This window comes from Hibiscus syriacus, unplaced genomic scaffold, assembly GCF_006381635.1.
Source record: "Hibiscus syriacus cultivar Baekdansim isolate YM2019G1 unplaced genomic scaffold, ASM638163v2 tig00015407_pilon, whole genome shotgun sequence".
Taxonomy (NCBI): domain Eukaryota; kingdom Viridiplantae; phylum Streptophyta; class Magnoliopsida; order Malvales; family Malvaceae; genus Hibiscus; species Hibiscus syriacus.
The window spans coordinates 78,933-97,835 of NW_024062361.1; the positions used below are offsets into that span (position 1 = coordinate 78,933).

The 18,903-nt window shown below is 32.2% G+C and overlaps 1 protein-coding gene across 1 annotated transcript; it reads right to left on the minus strand.

Moving 5' to 3' along the window:
• Positions 1-6,761: 6,761 nt before the first annotated feature.
• LOC120207799 (probable alpha,alpha-trehalose-phosphate synthase [UDP-forming] 11) lies at positions 6,762-9,621 on the minus strand. Its single transcript, XM_039207219.1, is given in 5 exon segments — positions 6,762-6,970; positions 6,973-7,156; positions 7,245-7,515; positions 7,606-8,530; positions 8,533-9,621. Coding segments are annotated over 5 exon segments (2,520 nt in total). The 5' UTR covers positions 9,578-9,621; the 3' UTR covers positions 6,762-6,875.
• Between the last annotated feature and the right edge of the window lie 9,282 nt (positions 9,622-18,903).

Genomic DNA, 18,903 nt, shown 5'->3' on the forward strand with positions numbered 1-18,903 from the left:
AAAAAAAATTTAATAGATACTACATTGTAATCATCTCAAACTATTAAAAAATAATCTATAAATTTAATAATAAAAATACGTTATTCTCTATAAAGATATCAAGTTTGAATAATTAAAAATATACTATTTTATAATCACTTTATTATATTCTTTGCTACTGTCGTTTTCAATTACAACAAAAAAAGAAAGGCAAACACCAAAGAGAAAAGGCGAGAAAGACAAAGGAAAATTTGTAGACTTGAATAAGATCAAAATGAAAATATAATTTATCTTTTCAACATTCATTGCGTCAAAATTTTCTTTTTTCTTGTAATTTTCAGATGAATATAAGATAATATATATCTAAAGATTATTAATTATTTAATAATAAACGATCGTAGCTCCATATACACAGTACTGAAACTTAAAATCTTAAGGGATAATAACAATCCATTTACCATTAAAATCGTTTGGTTCAAATAATATATTAAACCACTTCACCATTGATGAAGACTTTTGAAATGTATATTTGATTGAGTGTGTCTTTGCCTAACAATAACAACCTAGTCTTCTTAAATAGCATCTCTAATATCCATAATTCCATTATTATATTTCTAGTTAGAAATTCGATATGTGAGCTTCATTTGGGTGTAAAATACACCACCAAATCCTTCGCATATTGCCACTTAAATTAGTTGACACTATTCCCATATGTAATGGGGTAAGGGGAGGTAGGGTAGTAGGTTGCCCCCAGCGCCAGGTTGAGAGCAACTTCCGTGGAAAACCTCCAATTATAAATTGCCCACCATGGGACTCGAATCCCACGACCACAAGGTTAAGAGCCTTGTGCTCTACCAACTGAGCTGGACGGGCAATTCACATATTGCCACTTAAAAAGTTATCAAAATAGGTAAGTTCAACATGAACATATTAAAGATTCAATGACTTATGTGCACTAAAATATATAAATTTAGTGACTAAAGTGAATAAAAAATTATAATAGATGATGTTAAGAGGAGAGACTAACTTGTGTTGCATAATGTAAGTTCAGTGACTAATGTGGTCTACTAATATAAAAATAAAATAGCCAAAATTAATCTTTATTCCTCTATCAAACGCATTTTTGATAAAAATAAAAAATAGATAATTTAGTCAACAATCTTTAAAGTAGATGGTTAAAAATTTTCAGTTGACACATTCATTCTCTTCTAGATTGCAGGTTAAATACTCGATAAGAGTAAAATTTTCATTTCTCTCCTTAAGTAGGAATCGTTAAAAAATAATTTAAAAATAAATCTTTATCCTTTCTTTTAAGGGGCATGGACTTATATGTAGCTTGGACATATATGTAGCATGGACGAACCAGGTCAGAGCCAGTCAAACCAAATCAATTAAAATACTCTGGTCAAAAAAACTTCAAACTTTTGTCAAATTTTACAAAAGCAAAACATGGTCTAAATCAAACACTTTGATTTGATATCCTCATAAAAGTCTCCATGTGCTTTGCCCTGGAAGAATTGCAAATTTACAGCATTTTGTGCACTGAAAGAACCAAAACTAAGGACACTACCCCACAACAAGGCACCAGCAGGGGCCAGCAATATACACCATAGGTACAAAGCCATATCTCTTGTTTGATAGGTAAGAAAATATGCAATCCTTGTACTTTTCCCACTCATATATGAGACAATTTTAGTAGTAAATTTCGGAGAGATCAAGGAATTAGAGAGAAAAGTTGGTATAATTTAAGAATTGTCTTGTATTTTCTATTCATAATTTATTTTCACCTTTTAAAATTTTATAAGTTCATCTTAGTATAAAATTTTATATAAGTCCCCGCTAGTGGTAAGAGTGTCATCCAATCATAATAGCAACTTGTTGATTAAAAAGCTAGCAAGAGCACTTCAAAAAAGTATTGGTGGCACTTCATCCTTTAGATAAAATTCGCCGCTGAGAATCATTACCAGCATTGCTTTTTCTACGTAAATGGCATGTCGACATAGACCTTAAACAATGTTCCTTGTTTCACATTGAAATGGAAAACGCTATCTTCTTTACTGGATATGGCAACTTCAGCTTTCACATCCTTACGAGTATTCTGGGTTTCTGAAATGTATCCATTCCATGATATCAGATCTTTCCCATATCTTATTCATGCAGCAAAATATTGCAAATGATGAGACTTGTTGATTGTAACAATACATTATGCATCAATTATAGGCGTTTCACTCCTTTTAATTTAAACGGAGAGCTGCAGCCGATAATTCTTTAAACATATTGTAGACAATGAATAGTGTACAAGTAGAGTAAAGAGAAAGGAGAGAATAAGAAGAAGCTTCTTTCTTCTTACGAGACTTATATATTGACCCTTAGTACGTATAATTGTCAAATTTAGGGGTGTCAATTTTATGGTAAAAATTGTCATTCGTATGTCAACAAAGTGAATTGATCAGGTTAAAATTTGTCGATGATAGATTTAAAAGTAGTAAATAAAAGAGTTATTCAACTGTTCTCCTCCAAATGACTCCTAAATTTCCAGCGGTATTAACCATTAGAGGAGGTAAAAAAGACTTGTACCGAGTTAATTTTTGAATTTAGACTATTATGTTAGGAATTTGTAAACGGAAAAATAACATTGGACGCAGGAGCATCTAAATTTTAAAGTAGTTTGTAGTGATAGCAATGGAGGCCGAGTCAGCAATGAATGAGTACAAGAATGACAAAATGGGTCAGAAGAGCACTTGCTTCCAAATGCAAAGAGAAGTGATGACTTCAAAAATAAAATTTCCAAGAGACACAGCTGCAGTGCCATGGCTCCCACCACTTACCCTTACCCTTCCTAACTAGCAGAGGTCACAAAAGAAAAAGCTCAACCACTCCATAACTGTCCCTTTCAACCTATCACTCCTGCCTCTTCTCTTTTCATTCCTTCACGGCTGGTGAAACCTTTTGATTAACCTTACATGACCTACACAGACAAATCCAGACCCCATGCAAAGCATATAGTTTGTTCTTTATGATGTAGCTTTTAGCTACATGGCCCGACTCCCAAATCCATTTTTAAAATCTGTATACCATCATAAAAATAACTACATGCATCTCGTTAGCCTAATTAGCTGAATTATAAGTTGAAAGCAGTTGGACACTACACTCATTACGATGAACATGAATAGGGAGGCAAGTTGAGTCGTCTTCTTATATATATAAATATAGCTGATGTTAATTCTAAGCTTCAATCCTCTATTTGAGTTTTATGAAAATGTTGAATTACTGGTTTCAGTGGGTGCTTCTGGCTGTTGATTCAGGTGTTTCATCTGCTGGTTCATTTGCTTAAGAATTGTCTGTTTTAATTTCTTCATTGTCGTAGCTTTTCCCCTAAGATGTAATATGGAATTTGCATGCTTAGCAGTATCCATGGAAGAAAAATTCTCTAGGGACAGTACAGTGTTTAACAATCTAGTTCTTCGTTAACCAGATAAAATATGTTATATTCTTGTCCAAGAGATGCTTCAGAGAATTCTGGATGCATTTTAGAAGAAGAAAAGAAAGGTGAATAAAGTAGAATAAAAGAAAGAAAAATATTTTAGATTATGATTATAATGTAGTATTTGTTTAAAAAAAATTAGTCATTAATAATGCACATACAATGTAGACGTAACTATTCTGCTCAGAACCTCAAGGAAGAATAATGCTCCCTTTAATCACTCGATAAGTTCAATGATTGATTAATTGTAAAGTAAATAATGAACTTAAACTTTAATGGAATGAAGCCCTTGTATGTAAATATGTTGGTTTATTTATTTTCTGATTGAACTAATGGAGACAATAACTTCGAGATTCAAATGCCTCAAAAGTTTAAGAAATATAATGAGCTAATTGTTTTTACCTTAAATTAGTCACATGGAGACTTGGTGTTGTTTACCTATGTTGTTGTCGTTTCCAAGTTTTAAATGTAATAATGATCATATTAATATTGTTTTTTACCATTTGGAACATGTGAGCTTAATTTTACTATCTTGAGTAACCGGTCATATTTATGTTCTAGATTAAGCGTGATTGTTTTTTACCATTTGGAACATGTAGAGCTATTTACTCGATTGCAGACATTTCTAGAACACTTCTATTAGAGGGACAAATAGTCAATTTTAAAAGAACTTATTGTCAACTTCTTTCAGATATGAATCTATTTGGTTCAGAAGAGAAGAACTTGCATCAGTATCTCAATTCCAATTCAAACACGAGTTTGATTCACACTCCACATTCTTTAAGTCTATATATAATATGTATAATCGAACTGAGTCATTTTGATGATTATTGTGACTCAAATTTAACTGGAACATTTTACCTGAATTCATGGTGTCATACAAAAATAGTCTAATTTTAGTGGTACAATTAACATAACTTAATATAATTACAGAGGTAAAGGAACCATCAATTGTTCGAACACCATCTTTTCAAAATAAAAATATCGACAATATATGGTCATTTAAAAAGGTCCCCTGACAGTAGACTTAACCCAATCTTGTAAATATGTTGAGCTGATCTCTCTGGGATATCACAGTTGATTTCATTCCTTGTTTTCATGACTTACCAGTTGTCCATGGCTTCTTTATCACATTGCAGCAACTGCTGTAACATGTCCAATTAACTAACCAAACCAAATCAATCAAATTTATATTTTAATGTAAATATATTCTCTTGAAGACAAAGAATATGCTTCAGTACTGTTTATGTGGCTATGTTTAGAGCTTATTCCTGCAAGAGATAAAAGATGCTCTCCAGGTTTTGTATCTCATGTTTTTTATGCAGCTTTGCAGGCCCCATTGTTTATTCATGACGCAAAATCAACTCCTATTATAATCTGATATGTTAATTTGCCTGTCCAACAAAAGGACGTCAAACCATATAGTTTAAGCCCTTCAAGTACCAGCATTCCTATAGCACCGAGCTTGAAAGTTTAAAAAATTAGATTATCCGGACTCGGCAATAAGATGAATGGCATATGCGAGAGGCGAGAGCATCAATAAACCAAGTTCATTCATGCACTTCTTAATAAATACAAATATCTCTAATTCTATCTAGGGTAACTATCATCAAATGCATTAAATTTTAGATAGTATATCGATTATATTATTAAACTTTCAATTGTTTCAATTATAGCATTAAATTTTGATTTTGACTTTAACTATGTCATTGAGTCATTAAAATTCAAACGGAGTGATGACATGGACAAAACGATATCATTTTGGTACGGCTATTGACGACACTTCCAATAAACTTTAAAAATATCATTTTTTGGCACTGTACCCATCACCAATCGTCTTTAACGATAAGACTGATACCAAAACGTTCGTATTTCAATCCCTTTTCTTCTTCTAGGATTGATTTTCTACGAAACTCACTAAAAATTGATGAAATTAAAACCAAAAAAAATCCACTACTTTTAGGGGTTTAGAGATTTCTTAGATTTAGGGGGTTTGATGTGTTTGTTCGAAAACTTAAATGATGAAAAACATAATTTCGAGAAGACGAACAAAATATCTCAAAACTAGTCTAATCAGACGGTCATAAGAGGAGATTAGAGTATTGGCATGTCAAACTTTTAAATGATTTTTTGTCAATTTTGAGCGGGTTTTGTGAAAATCAATCTAAAGAGAAGAAGAAGAAGAAGAACAACAACAACAACAACAATAAAACTCTATTCCCATATGCAATGGGGTAAGGGGAGGTAGGGTAGTAAAAATACAAATATTTTGATGAGTAAAATATAAAGAGAAGAAAGAGGAGTAAAATACAAATATTTTGATATTGATCTTGCCGTGAAAGAAGATTAGTGACAAACAATGGTTGGATATCAACAGTGATCGAAAAAGTTTAGTGTCTAACACTGATATTTTTTAAAGTTTAGTAACAAAATTGATATACCCTTAAAGTTTAATGCCTAAAACTATATTGTTTTGTGCATCAATAGCCATGCTAAAACAACGTCGTTTTGTCCATATCATCACACTAACAATAAATATCCGTTCTTAGATTACTCTGAAATATCTAACTTTTTTCTTTAAATAGTATAAGGTGATTAAAAGGTATAATTTATTTATAATCTTTCTTAACCGTTGACAACCCACACACACACCCTACAAATACAGCTGTTTAAACCCAAGATCTTAAAGAATAACAACATTATGTTTAACCACTAAGACTACTCAATAAATTCAGTCATCTAACTTTTAATCACAAGTAATTACGTTAAAATATATTCAAAATCATAATTTAAATATTATAACAATAATGATATCAACGATACATATAATTCGGTTTACCAAGAAAAATGAATAAAAAAGTTGAGTGTGACATGTCAATAGTTTGTTTAGTTCCCAAAGGAACCTAATATGACCGAAATGTGTGGATGTAAATTGACTTGGTAACATTAGGCTGCTTGAAATAGAACCATGGTAAGCTGCCTAAGTTTGAATCATTGGGTCAAAATTAGGAACTTCAAAAAGTTTCTACACCAAAAAGTAAGTGCCAGGTACATTTCTCCAAACCTTTGAAACCTGCACTAGTTTTACTTGTACAAGTTAGAGTTGTTCCCATTCTTATCTTCTGTCATCGTTTGCAAGTTAATTATTCGAACCAAATTCAGTTCTGTAATTATTATCGACCAAGTTTAGTTCGAACTTGGACCTAATTGAAGCTTGAAATAGATATTCTTTGACAAATTAAGAACTGTGCTTGATATTTGAAAGTATAATAAAAGAACATGAACCAGCAATATAGCGTTTCTAAGTAATGGAATCTGTTAAAAAGGTATAGTCTGCACAAGGTTTCCTATATCATTAGCCCTAAAAAAATCCTCATGTAATCTTTTCTTTTTTTCTTAATTTTCCCCTAAGTCAGTTTGGCTGTACCGATGCTTCCGGAACACCTCGAAGCAGTCCGATGACATCAACAATGTCATCGACATAGTATTTTGCCCTACTCGGTTTAGACCGACCGTGCATGCGAATATCTCTGCTATGGTGGGCAAGATAGAGTTGGCAGATGATCGAGCAATGCTTTCAAACATATCTTCGTCGGAACGATCGTCGCCTATGCAAAGCAGAAAATCCGGTGCTTTGCCCTTGCTCCTCATGCTTGAGATGACATTTTCCACAACATTGCCTTTGCTCACTCCCTGCAGCTCCACATAAAAAGGAACAGCACTTTAAACCACAAGCCATGAAGTGAATACGTTTTTAAAAGATTCCGAAATCACTTTGTACCTGTGGCTTAACCTCAACTATGTGTTCCCCCTTTTTAACAACAACAGGCTCATTGGCCAGGACATTCTCCAAGTGGTCATGAAGCTCCTTAGCTTGGAATAAACTGAAATCGGGATCGGCATCTTGATAGTGCCAGACGACTGCAGTTTCTTTGTTCTCGATACACGACCCGTCTGTTGCCTCTGTGTAAAGTTGCATTATAGGTTCTACAACCTCTTTCCAACTCAAGTCCATCGGGCAGGAGGTTTCCCATGGTGAGTCCCTAGTCCACCTACCGAATCGGAAGAAAATATATTATTGATCAAGAAACAGATATTGCAACATATCCTGGATTAAATGAGTACAAAATTTAAAACATTACCTTATAAAGTATCCATGCTCGGCTGCAATACCCAGTTTCTCACATGAAGAAAACCACTTGCCCAGGGTGCCCCGATCTCTGCCGCTCACGATGAAAACAATGTTTTTTGAGTCACTGCATAATCGATTCAGGACTGAAATAACTTCATGACTAGGCCCCTTGTTTACCGAAGTCGGTGGCATCATAGTTCCATCGTAGTCCAAAAGGATCAGTCGGCTATTGGTTATCTTGTAGGAAGAGTTGAGAGTATCTCCTATTAGCTTCCTGAAGTTAGGCTCCATGGCAACTAGCCTAAATGCAAAACCAAGTCCAACTCTCCAATACCTCTTGTGATAATGTTCCCTACAAGCTCTAACGAGGTCCTGTTCGAAACTCCGAGCCCAGTAAGAAACATCATGAGAGATAATATACTTGTAATGTTTCTCATGGCGCAAGTGTTTCTCTGTGTCCGGCAAAGTAATGGCCGTACACATTGCATTAGCCATTTCGGTAATGTCCCATGGATTGACACGGATCGCCCCACTGAGCGACGGTGAGCAGCCTATGAATTCAGACACAATGATCACACTATTCTTAGGAGGTGAGTTTTCATCTACCCCTAATGCCTTGTCCAAAGCAGGGCAGCCCTGCCTACAAACAGTATACTTATATGGCACCAAATTCATCCCATCTCTCACAGGAGTCACCACACAATAATCAGCAACCGCATAATACGCTAGCTTCTCTCGTGTAGTGATCGGTCCCTGCACGAAAACTATCGGTTCGAAGCCGGGTTTCCCATATTTGGTATTGACCTCCTTGGCAATGCTATTCGCCTCATCAAGAAGAAGTTGCACATCTCGGCCTAAACTCCTAGCAGGGTTAGTAATCTGTACCAAAACAACTTTGCCCCTCAATTCATGATTCCTTTCCAAAAGCTCACCACGGCTGCAAATTTCTGAGGAATTCCCTTGAACAAATCCAAATCGTCGACACCGATCATCAGAATCTTCCCCTCGTATCGATCCTTCAACTCCTTAACCATCCTAATGGTGTTTTCCTCGGAGATGACAGATCCAAGCTGGCCCATATGAATCCCAGCAGGCAAAATCTTGATAGTCACAGGCCTACCATAATATTCTAAAGCAATGTGGCCCCTATTGGACTCAGAATGCAAACCCAGAATCCTTCTACAACAAGACAAGAAGTGTCTAGCATAATCAAAAGTATGGAAGCCAATCATATCGCAATTCAACAAAGCTCTAAGAATGTCATCTCTGACAGGTAAAGTTTTATAAATATCAGATGAAGGGAAGGGACTGTGTAAAAAAAAACCAAGCTTTACCCTGTTGCACCTTCTTCTCAAAAAGGTAGGTAAAGCCATGAGATGATAATCATGCACCCATACATGATCCCCATCTTCATCGTCTCTAAACATGACTTCAAGAACTTTATCTGCAAATATTTTGTTAGCAGACACGTAAGCCGTCCACTGTGCTCGGTCGAAACGTACACCGTCGCTTCCGGGCTCTGGCATCATGTAATGGAACAAAGGCCATAGGTAGTGCTTACAGAAGCCATGATAAAACAAGTTCCGCATCTCCACGGGAAGAAATATGGTTTCGCAGCTCAACTTTTCGCGCAGGACTCGGGCCACCTCGTCTTGATCATCCGCATCGACATCGGCTTTCAACGTGCCGACGTATCTGACCTCCGTGTCGGGAGGGAAAGAGTCTTTCAGCTGAGCGAGAAGATCGTTCTCGTCGAATTCAAAGCACCATTCTTTGGACACCGAGTCGTCATCCCTCCAAACACGTAAAGGCAACTGGTTGGAAACGATGATAACCCTTTTCCTCGGCATGCTTTGTTGCTCATCTTCTTCGAATTCAGGGACGAGTCCGGGGACCTTCGTGACTCGAGGGATCCGATTCATGACTCGGAAATCATCGGTTGACAACATATTGAATTGGTCTAAACAACAACTGGAAACCATGTTTCGAGATTGATCAAAAACCCAGAATCGTATATATGTTAAATCATATATCAAACATGAAAGGAATCAAAGGGTACAGAAAGAATCAATGAAGACGACGAAAGAAGTTCGATTTCATTGTTTCAAGTACTTAAAATTGTTATGTGTTTAAGAATTTATAGAAGAGTAAACAAAGAAATCTGAATCCGGTACAGATTTCCAATCAAAGATTTCGTTACACATTCCATGAAGAAACATATATAAAAAAAAGAGCTTTTAAGCAAGGAAAGAAGCAGGCTGAGGATAAGAACGAAAAGAGTGAGGGAAATAGAGAATAATATAATATGTGCGTGAGTACGTCAAGGCAGTGGTTTCAACGGTCCAGATTCGACGCGTCTACACCATAATCTCCTCGGGTTCGAGACATGGGATTCTGTTCTCACTGAAACCGACCCTTTCTGTTATGTTCTGTTCGATCCCACTGTTGAGCCGAGGTTACCTTTTTGTTTAAATTTATTTTTAATTTTTGGGAGTTACAATTGATTAAGTCAATCTTATCTTTAATCACTAATTAGATATTTAATCTCAGCATTTTTATGGATTTTATAATTAATTAATCAATACAAATAGGTAAATCGATCAATCACATTTTTTTAAAATAAATAAATAATGGATTGTTTTGTTTTTATTTGAATTTTAAAGCAGTTAGTGATATATTCTTATACATTTTTTCCAGAAAACATATTACCTTAATTATATAAATACTCTCAATAAATAAATAAATACCTTATCTCGTATATGTTAATTAATAAAATCGAAAGAAAAAGGGAGAGCTAAAACGTCGTTATAGTTTTTATACGCATAATTAAAGTATTTAGGATTAGGTTAACACGTTCTGCCATTAATTACTAGGATTAGGTTAACACGTTCTGCCATTAATTACTAGAAAATCAAGCTGCTGATACTTTTTGTGGAAAATATTTAATATTTGGGTAAATATATATTGGTCACCATACTATTACATCTCTACAACTTTGGTCATCATATTATTTTTTATATATAATTAGTCACTAATATTACGTTTTTTTCCTTATTTTAGTCATTAGGTCTTAAAAAATTAACGAAGTAAGTGATGTGACATGATATACTAACAATTTTAGTTTTTAAAATATATACATCATATCAATTTAATCCTAATTTAAAATAATTTAGTAATATTAATCTTTAATATTTAGGGGTAAAGTGCACAAATGGTCCATGATGATAGGATGTTGCTTTTTTAGTCCAACGACTATTAAAAGTTATAAAATGGTTATCTGACTATTCATATGTTCTAACCTCATCATTTCTGTTAAAAAAATTGACAATTGTTTGAGTTTGATGTCGACATGTTGATTGCGCTATGATAAATCTGACCTTAATACGTTTTTATTTGTGGTTTGTAGATTGACTCTCCGTTTACATTAAACCATCGAGTCAATGCTTAAAACATTATGTCGTTGATTCAGTACTTGAAAGCAACAACGTGCTAATAAACATCATTAAAATGATTTTATCATATTTTAGTCAACATGTTAACGTTCAACTCAAATGACCGTTAATTTTTTTAATGAAAAATGGAGAGTTTATTTTTGTAGCTTTTAATAGTCAAATGACTCAACAATACATTGCCCTATAGTCGAGGGCTCATTTGTATATTTTACCATGATATTTGAAAATTATATCAATTTAATCCTAATTTAAAATATTTTAATAATATTGATCTTTAATATTTAGAGGTAAAGTACACATATGGTCCCTGATGATATGATGTTGCTTTGTTGAGTTTCCTGACTATTAAAAATTACAAAATGATCCTATGACTATAGGATGTTGAGTCCCTCGACTATTGAAAGTTATAAAATGGTCACCTGACTATTCATATGTTCTAAAGTCATCTTTTATATTAAAAATTGACAATCGTTTGAGCTGGAAGTTAACCTGCTGGTTGTGATATGATAAATCTCACCTTATAACTGTTTGATTTGTGATTTGTGGTTTGTGGATTGACTCTCCATTTACATCATACCATCGAGTCGATACTTAAAACATTATACCGTAGACTCAGTGCTTGAAAAGCACGACGGTGCTAGTAAACATCATTAAGATATGATTTTATCATATCTTAGTCAACATATTAACGTTCAACTCAAATGACTGTCAAATTTTTAATGAAAAATGATGATTCTATTTTGTAGCTTTTAATAGTTAGATGACTCAACAATATATTGCCCTATAGTTGAATGACCATTTGTATACTTTACTATGATATTTAAAAATCATATCAATTTAATTTTTATTTAAATTTTAAATAATTTAATAAATTTAACCCTCTAATATTTAAAAGAATACATTGGGAGGGATCAAATAGAACCCGGAAAAGATGACACTTAACTACTAGTCAAGCCAAAGTTCAACTTAAATATTCTTATTGTGGTTGGTTAAGTGTGATTATACTTAAGTGTCTTAATTGTAATCCCTTCTAATTCTGTTAATGTTAAATTGATCAAATGTATAAATTTATATTATTTATTTTATGTAAAAAAAAAGGAAAACGATAAATAATCTTAATAGTGTAATTGAATGAAGATTTTATTTTTAAATAACACATTAAAAAAGGAAAGTGGACACGTGTCCGAAATCCTTTCACAGATTTACTCGTTCTCATCTCTGTCACGTGTAAAGATCTCAACTCTCGACGCCTATCCATCAGACTCTTTCTCCATTCGACTTTTCTTTTTTCTTTTCATATTTTTTAATTTTAAAACGCATATAATAGATTTTGCTTTAATTTTAAAATCCGTGACAGAGGTTTCTTTATTATGAATTCAAATTCACGTGCAATAATAAATTGGAGTGGAGCCACGTGGGATTATTATACTGGCAGTGCGGCGTGTGTTTGGTTTGTTAAACAAAACCCAGGGTCACGGACGTGTCTTCCATGGATGATGTGGCATATTCGCGTATCTTCGTTCTTAGTGTTGTCCACCTCTTATGAGTTGCCACGTCATTCACCAACCTACACCTTTCTTCCCCCTAAAATTTCTATGCCATCAAAGCAAAACTTTATGTGGAGAGAGAATCATATAAAATCATTATATCGTGTTATTTTTATATGAATTATATTATGTAATTTTGTTTGTAAAAAAATAATTTATTCTTATTAATAAATTTATTGTGAATGATTGATATTTTATATATGTCTAATTAGATACGGAAATAGAATTTTAAGTTAGAAGAAATGAACTTATAAAATTATAAGGGATAATAAACTCATAAAATTTTAAAGAAATAAAAATATATTATCAATAAAAATATTAAAATATAAGAATATTGAAAATTTTAGAAGTAATGACCGCTCTCCTCTTGTTTCATCATTGTGTCTAATTATATGATATAATTTAAGCAAAAACAATTCGTTAAATATTTTTATATATATAAAATATTTTAACAAATAAGTATAGAGTGATAAGAGTTCTACATACAACTATATTAATTTTATGTTTGATTCTCGAGTGTTTTTAGCAGTTTTATTTAAAATTTATATGAAAGTGCAAAAAGGTAAAAAAAAATCTTTATATTAATTTAACTATCTTAACTACAAAGGTATTTTATTTTATTATTCTAACAGAGTTGGTGTTTGGTTACTCATGACACAAATTTAGTAACAATTTTACATATAATAGATACATGCTTTAAAAATAAAAGTCTTCCATGAGCTGGAACTTAAGACAATATCGAAAATGAGACCAGAAGCTTTTTATGTTTTGCTGCCTTCTATGACAAAAGTCAAAGAAATCTGGAATGTTATCAGGGTTAAGACTCCCAAAGTCCCATGGCATAAACTGCTATGGTTTCCTCTTCACATCCCCAAACATAGCTTAATTACTTGGATGGTTTTCCTCGACAGACTTCCTACTAAAGAAAGGTTACAACATATGGGACTTCTTAATAACTGTCAATGTGTTTTTTGACTGCCATGGAAAATAGGAATCATCTGTTCTTCGAATGTCCCTGTAACACCCCTAACCCGTACCCGACCCGGATACGAATTCGATGTGTCACATTGACTTTTTAAAACCAGTACTTGTACAAACTAGTGAATAATTTTAAATCTTTTATTAAAACAACTGACTAAATTACATAAAGATATTCATATGACTTAGAAAAAATTAGAGCATATCAAATTCAAATCTTTATTTACATGCCAACTACCATCCGTATTTTAAAATGCATATTATACAATGCTTTCTGATCTGATCTTTGGAAAGGAGGAACTGACCTGTCTTGCTTAACTTTATCATTCTTCCTCTTCTTGGTACCTACGTGTGAAACAATCACACGCTAAGTCGTTGACTTAGTGAGGTATATAAAACATATAATAGAGATCATAGTACATTTCTATATCAAATACATACATGTACATATACCATCATTATCTAATCTCCATTTATCATATGATATTGTATTTATCATTTCTGTATATCATATAACACATTTATCATTTCACAACTAAACATACATAATATCATATAATTCATGGAACATATTCCATATCACCAAAAGCATATGCATCATATGTATTAAATTTGTTATTGTCTTTTTATTATCCCATATACACCTGTGAGAACTTAAGGTATGTGAGTACATTGAGGTTGTACACTAATTCTGTCACCACAGCTCGTATAAATTCCCTCATGGGGCACCGAACATTTGTTCAGTATTCGTCCCGAAGGACCACTATGTCCCGAAGGACCACTGGATATGTCCGAATGACTAATATACCCTCGACTCTTGGCATGCCAACTATACCACTAGCTCTCATATCATAACAGGGGCATTATCATTATACTTTTCATATCACTTGTTCTTTCTCTTATGTCACATACCATATGTATGTGTAACCATATTTCATATCATATCACATGTATCACAAGTGCATATATTCACGTAGATCATTTCATATGACGTATATCATTCCTCATTTGTTCATGTAAACTCGCATGTCATATCTTGTTCACATATGTTCATATATACATCACATAGCACATAATAACATATAACTTATACAGGTATCCATATACATACTTTCATATACTTCAAATAACAATGCCCTATAACTTCTCACAGTTTTACCTAATCACTTATTTCACATTAATTATATTCTAGTTTCATATATTACTTAATTCAATTTCACGTAGCTTGTTACCTATATAATATTTTCACATAACTTATCATCACATAGTTCCCATAACATTTTCCTATAGCTTCATAAATCTCTTTACCATATGACTCATATATTAGATGTTCATTTCAACTCATAAATCCTCTTCGTATAACTTATTTTACATGTTCATATAATCACTTATATCAATGTCTCCTCATTTATATTATTCTTATATTGTCCTATAAATCAATGTTATTTAACTTATCTCATATCATAGCATGTGTCTATCTTATCTCATATCATATATTTCTTTAACTTTTGTCTTAAATCACATATTTATTTTACATAACGTATATAATTACATCAACTACTTAAACCAGTTCACATACTCACCACACTAACATTTATTCACTCAATTCATGTAACAGATGCATACATATAACATATACCCATTTTCATGTACTCATGCAAACATAAGAATCACAATTCAAATAACATTTTAGAAGTCCCTTCTTACTATAGTAACTCCATCACTGGCTCATCGCAAGCCAATGTTTATTTGATACATAAGTACAATTTAAATTGCACTCACCTTAGCCTTGCGTTGATTCGATTCTAATCCTTCGATTGTTCTGGAATGATTACGCTCTAAATCTACATAGTAATACATTGATACTTATCAGCATACAAATTGATATATTTCAAACTATAAATCCTTAGGCTAAAAGAAGTTATTTCCATCTCTTATTGAAGGTATGCATCGATGCACTACCCATGCATCGATGCACTACCCATGCATCGGTGCATAAATCCTATTCGATGTTTATTTTAAGCAGGTGCATCGATGCACTCCTTATGCATCGATGCATAAATGGCATTCGATGTTCAATTAATTTAAATGAGTGCATCGATGCACTCCTTATGCATCGATGCATCTTCAACAAATTCTGGGATTTAACCTTGATGCATCGATACACATTGAATGTGCATCGATGCACTCTGCCCAAAATCCTCTTTTTGAATCCGAAAATTCATCCATTTTTTGCTTAAATCCTTCATGTTTCATCCCCTTTTTCATTCTTAACTCCAGTACACATACTTAAACCAATCTATACTCATTTATTCATCTTAAGCATCAAAATCCTATCCTTCATATGAGATTCAAGAATTACATTAATTTTGCAACATGTGTTAATTCCACTTCTAACACTTCGTATGTCTTAACTAGATTGATGACAAGTCAAATTTAACTTTCAATTCTTATTATAAACTCTATTTCAAGATTTCACTCAAGAACTTACCTTTGCTAGGAAGACACGGGAGGAAATGAGTAAAGAAAGAAGAAGAAGAAAAGAGTTTCTGGAGAAATCTCTCAGCTTATCCCATATAAATCATTATCTTATCCTTTCCAATTCAAATGACCACTTTGCCCTCTAATTCATCTAATAATTACTAACAATTTTTAGGATTTATTTCCAAATAAATCATTGAACTAATCATTGTTATTCTTTAGTTACTAAATTCTGAAACTTTATAATTTGATCACTAACCCGGTATTAAGGATGTTACAGTCCCACTGCTGGTTCTTTATGGGTTGTTGTATTCTCTCTAAATGGTTTGCAAAACCATCTTTTGTCATGGAATGATCTCCTTACTTGGGCTACTGCTAAATGGAAGGGTAAATCCCTTCATACATTTTGAAGCTTGCTTCCAATGCCCTTATTTACACTCTATGGGAAGAAAAGGAACAACAGGTTTTTTCAGGAACGTTCAAGTACCATTGAAGATCTGATTCAAGCCATTAAGGAAACAGTTAGTTTTCAGTTAAGGGGTAGAAACCTTAATAGATTAGATACTATTAATATTACTCTTTGTAACAATTGGGGTATTATTTGATTGCTGTTATTTTGTTTGTAGCAATCTTGCAATCTGACACTGTTTTTGTAGCAACTCTTGCTCTTTGGGTAATAATATGAATGAATTCCAAAAAAAGAAAAATATATTGAGAAATGAAAATATATTAATAACTAATTATAGGTAGGGTAAAAAGTTAGAAAATAATTTATATTTAAAAATTTATTAATCTTATATTAATTGTCAAATTAAAGATTTTTAATTATTTAATTTAAAAATACAAAAAATAAAATAAAAATAAAAAACTTTTATAATAGGATAAAGTACAGTAATGATATTTCGACTATATGATGTGCTTGTTGAGTCTCATGACTATTAAAAATTACAAAACGATCACCCGACTAAAGGGTGTTGCTTTGTTGAGTCATCTGACTATTAAAAGTTACAAAATGGTTATCTGATTATTCATGTGTTTCAAACTCGTACATTTTCGTTAAAAAATTAGCAGTCGTTTGAGATAAACATTAACATGTGATTGATATATGATAAAATATGATCTCAAAATCGTTTTAGTTGTATTTCGTGAATAGAATCTATGTTTATATCATGTGTTGAGTCAGTGCTTGAAATATTATATTGGCGAGTCAGTGCTTCAAAGCAACGACGTGATGTCAGTAGACATTATTAAATATGATTTATCATATCTCAGTCATCAGGTTAACGTCCAACTCAGACGAACTTTTTTTTTAACCAAAAAGAACGATTTGAAACATATAAATAATCAGATAATCATTTTATAACTTTAATAATAAAAAAACTCAATAAAAACAAGATCTTATAATCAATGCTATTTATAGCTTTTAATAGTGAATATATTTAAGCAAAACATACTCTATTTTGTTTCTAACAAATGTGTATATGGTATAATAAATTATATTGTTTAAGGAGGGCAGTGAATTACTAAAAACCCTAGGCAGTGAAAGCGACAAGAACCAACGTGTTAACAATCAAGACACGTGGCCTTATTCGATGGACGATATGGAACTGCCCACCGTAAGTTCGGTTGGAATGCATTAATAAGATTTTGGATAAGACTGAAACTCCGACATGGATAACATATATTTTTTTAATAATATTGTAGGTTTTTGTCGATTTAAGTTTTATAACTGGTTTTGATCTCAATATTTAAAATAATTAAATTTAATCTCCATTCGTTTAAAGAAGTATAATTGCTTTTTCAACGGAAATATCAACTGAATTAGTGGTGGATATTTGTGTCTGGTTTGGAGGGGTATAATTAAAATTTTAATGGTTTCAAAGTTTTTTTTCTGCTTAAACTAAACCAATAATTATATTAATCAAATATACGAGGATCACCAAAAGACTCAAAGGGTAATTTTTAAATAGATATTTCTTTTATCATGTTATTAATTGCTTTTATAATTTAAATGTTGAATTATTAAGTGGTCTCAATGATTTAAAAAATATTATTTTTCTTGAGATCCTAAGCTTGAACCGTTACATTCACATGGTATTTGTGCATTGTCATGGTTAATAAAGATTATAAATAGACACAACATTATAGTCACCTAAAGTATTGAAAAAATGCCTTCTCGCCATTGTGAATATTTTGAACTTACCACGGATGTGCTTTGAAGTTTATAAAAATTAGACAATTCGTTCTATATTGAAATATTTTGTTGGAGATGAAGGAGACTTCGAAGGCGGAAGATGTGTTTGTTGGAGATATTGTTAAGGAAGTGGTCAGAGTTCTCATTGGTGTGAGTTTGGATTCGGAAGGTGATCCTTTTGTAAATTTTCATAATTAAAATGACATAATAAAAACATCATATACTTGGGGGGGACCCGTTTAATTTAAATTAATTCAAATTACGCGACAATCTTATTTATGTTATATTTTTTTAAAAATTAAGTATTTACTCTTATCAAAGAATGAATATATTCAAAAGTATAATAAAATTTATAATTATCATCGTAAACTAAAAATTTTGTATATTTTTTATAACATTGAAATTATCATTTTAGATCATATAAAATCATACAAGAAAATATTAAAACGATCATAAATAGATAAAAACGTGTCATAAAAAACATAATTGTTTATTAAAAAATTAACGATTGACAACTAACATCAAAATAATGTTGTTGCTAATTAAACAAAATTAAAAAGAAAAAATAATCTTATTTAAAATCGACACAAACTCTTATCTACGTTATTAAAAATAAATACAAATATCTTTTATGCATAAAACAAACCACAGGTTTT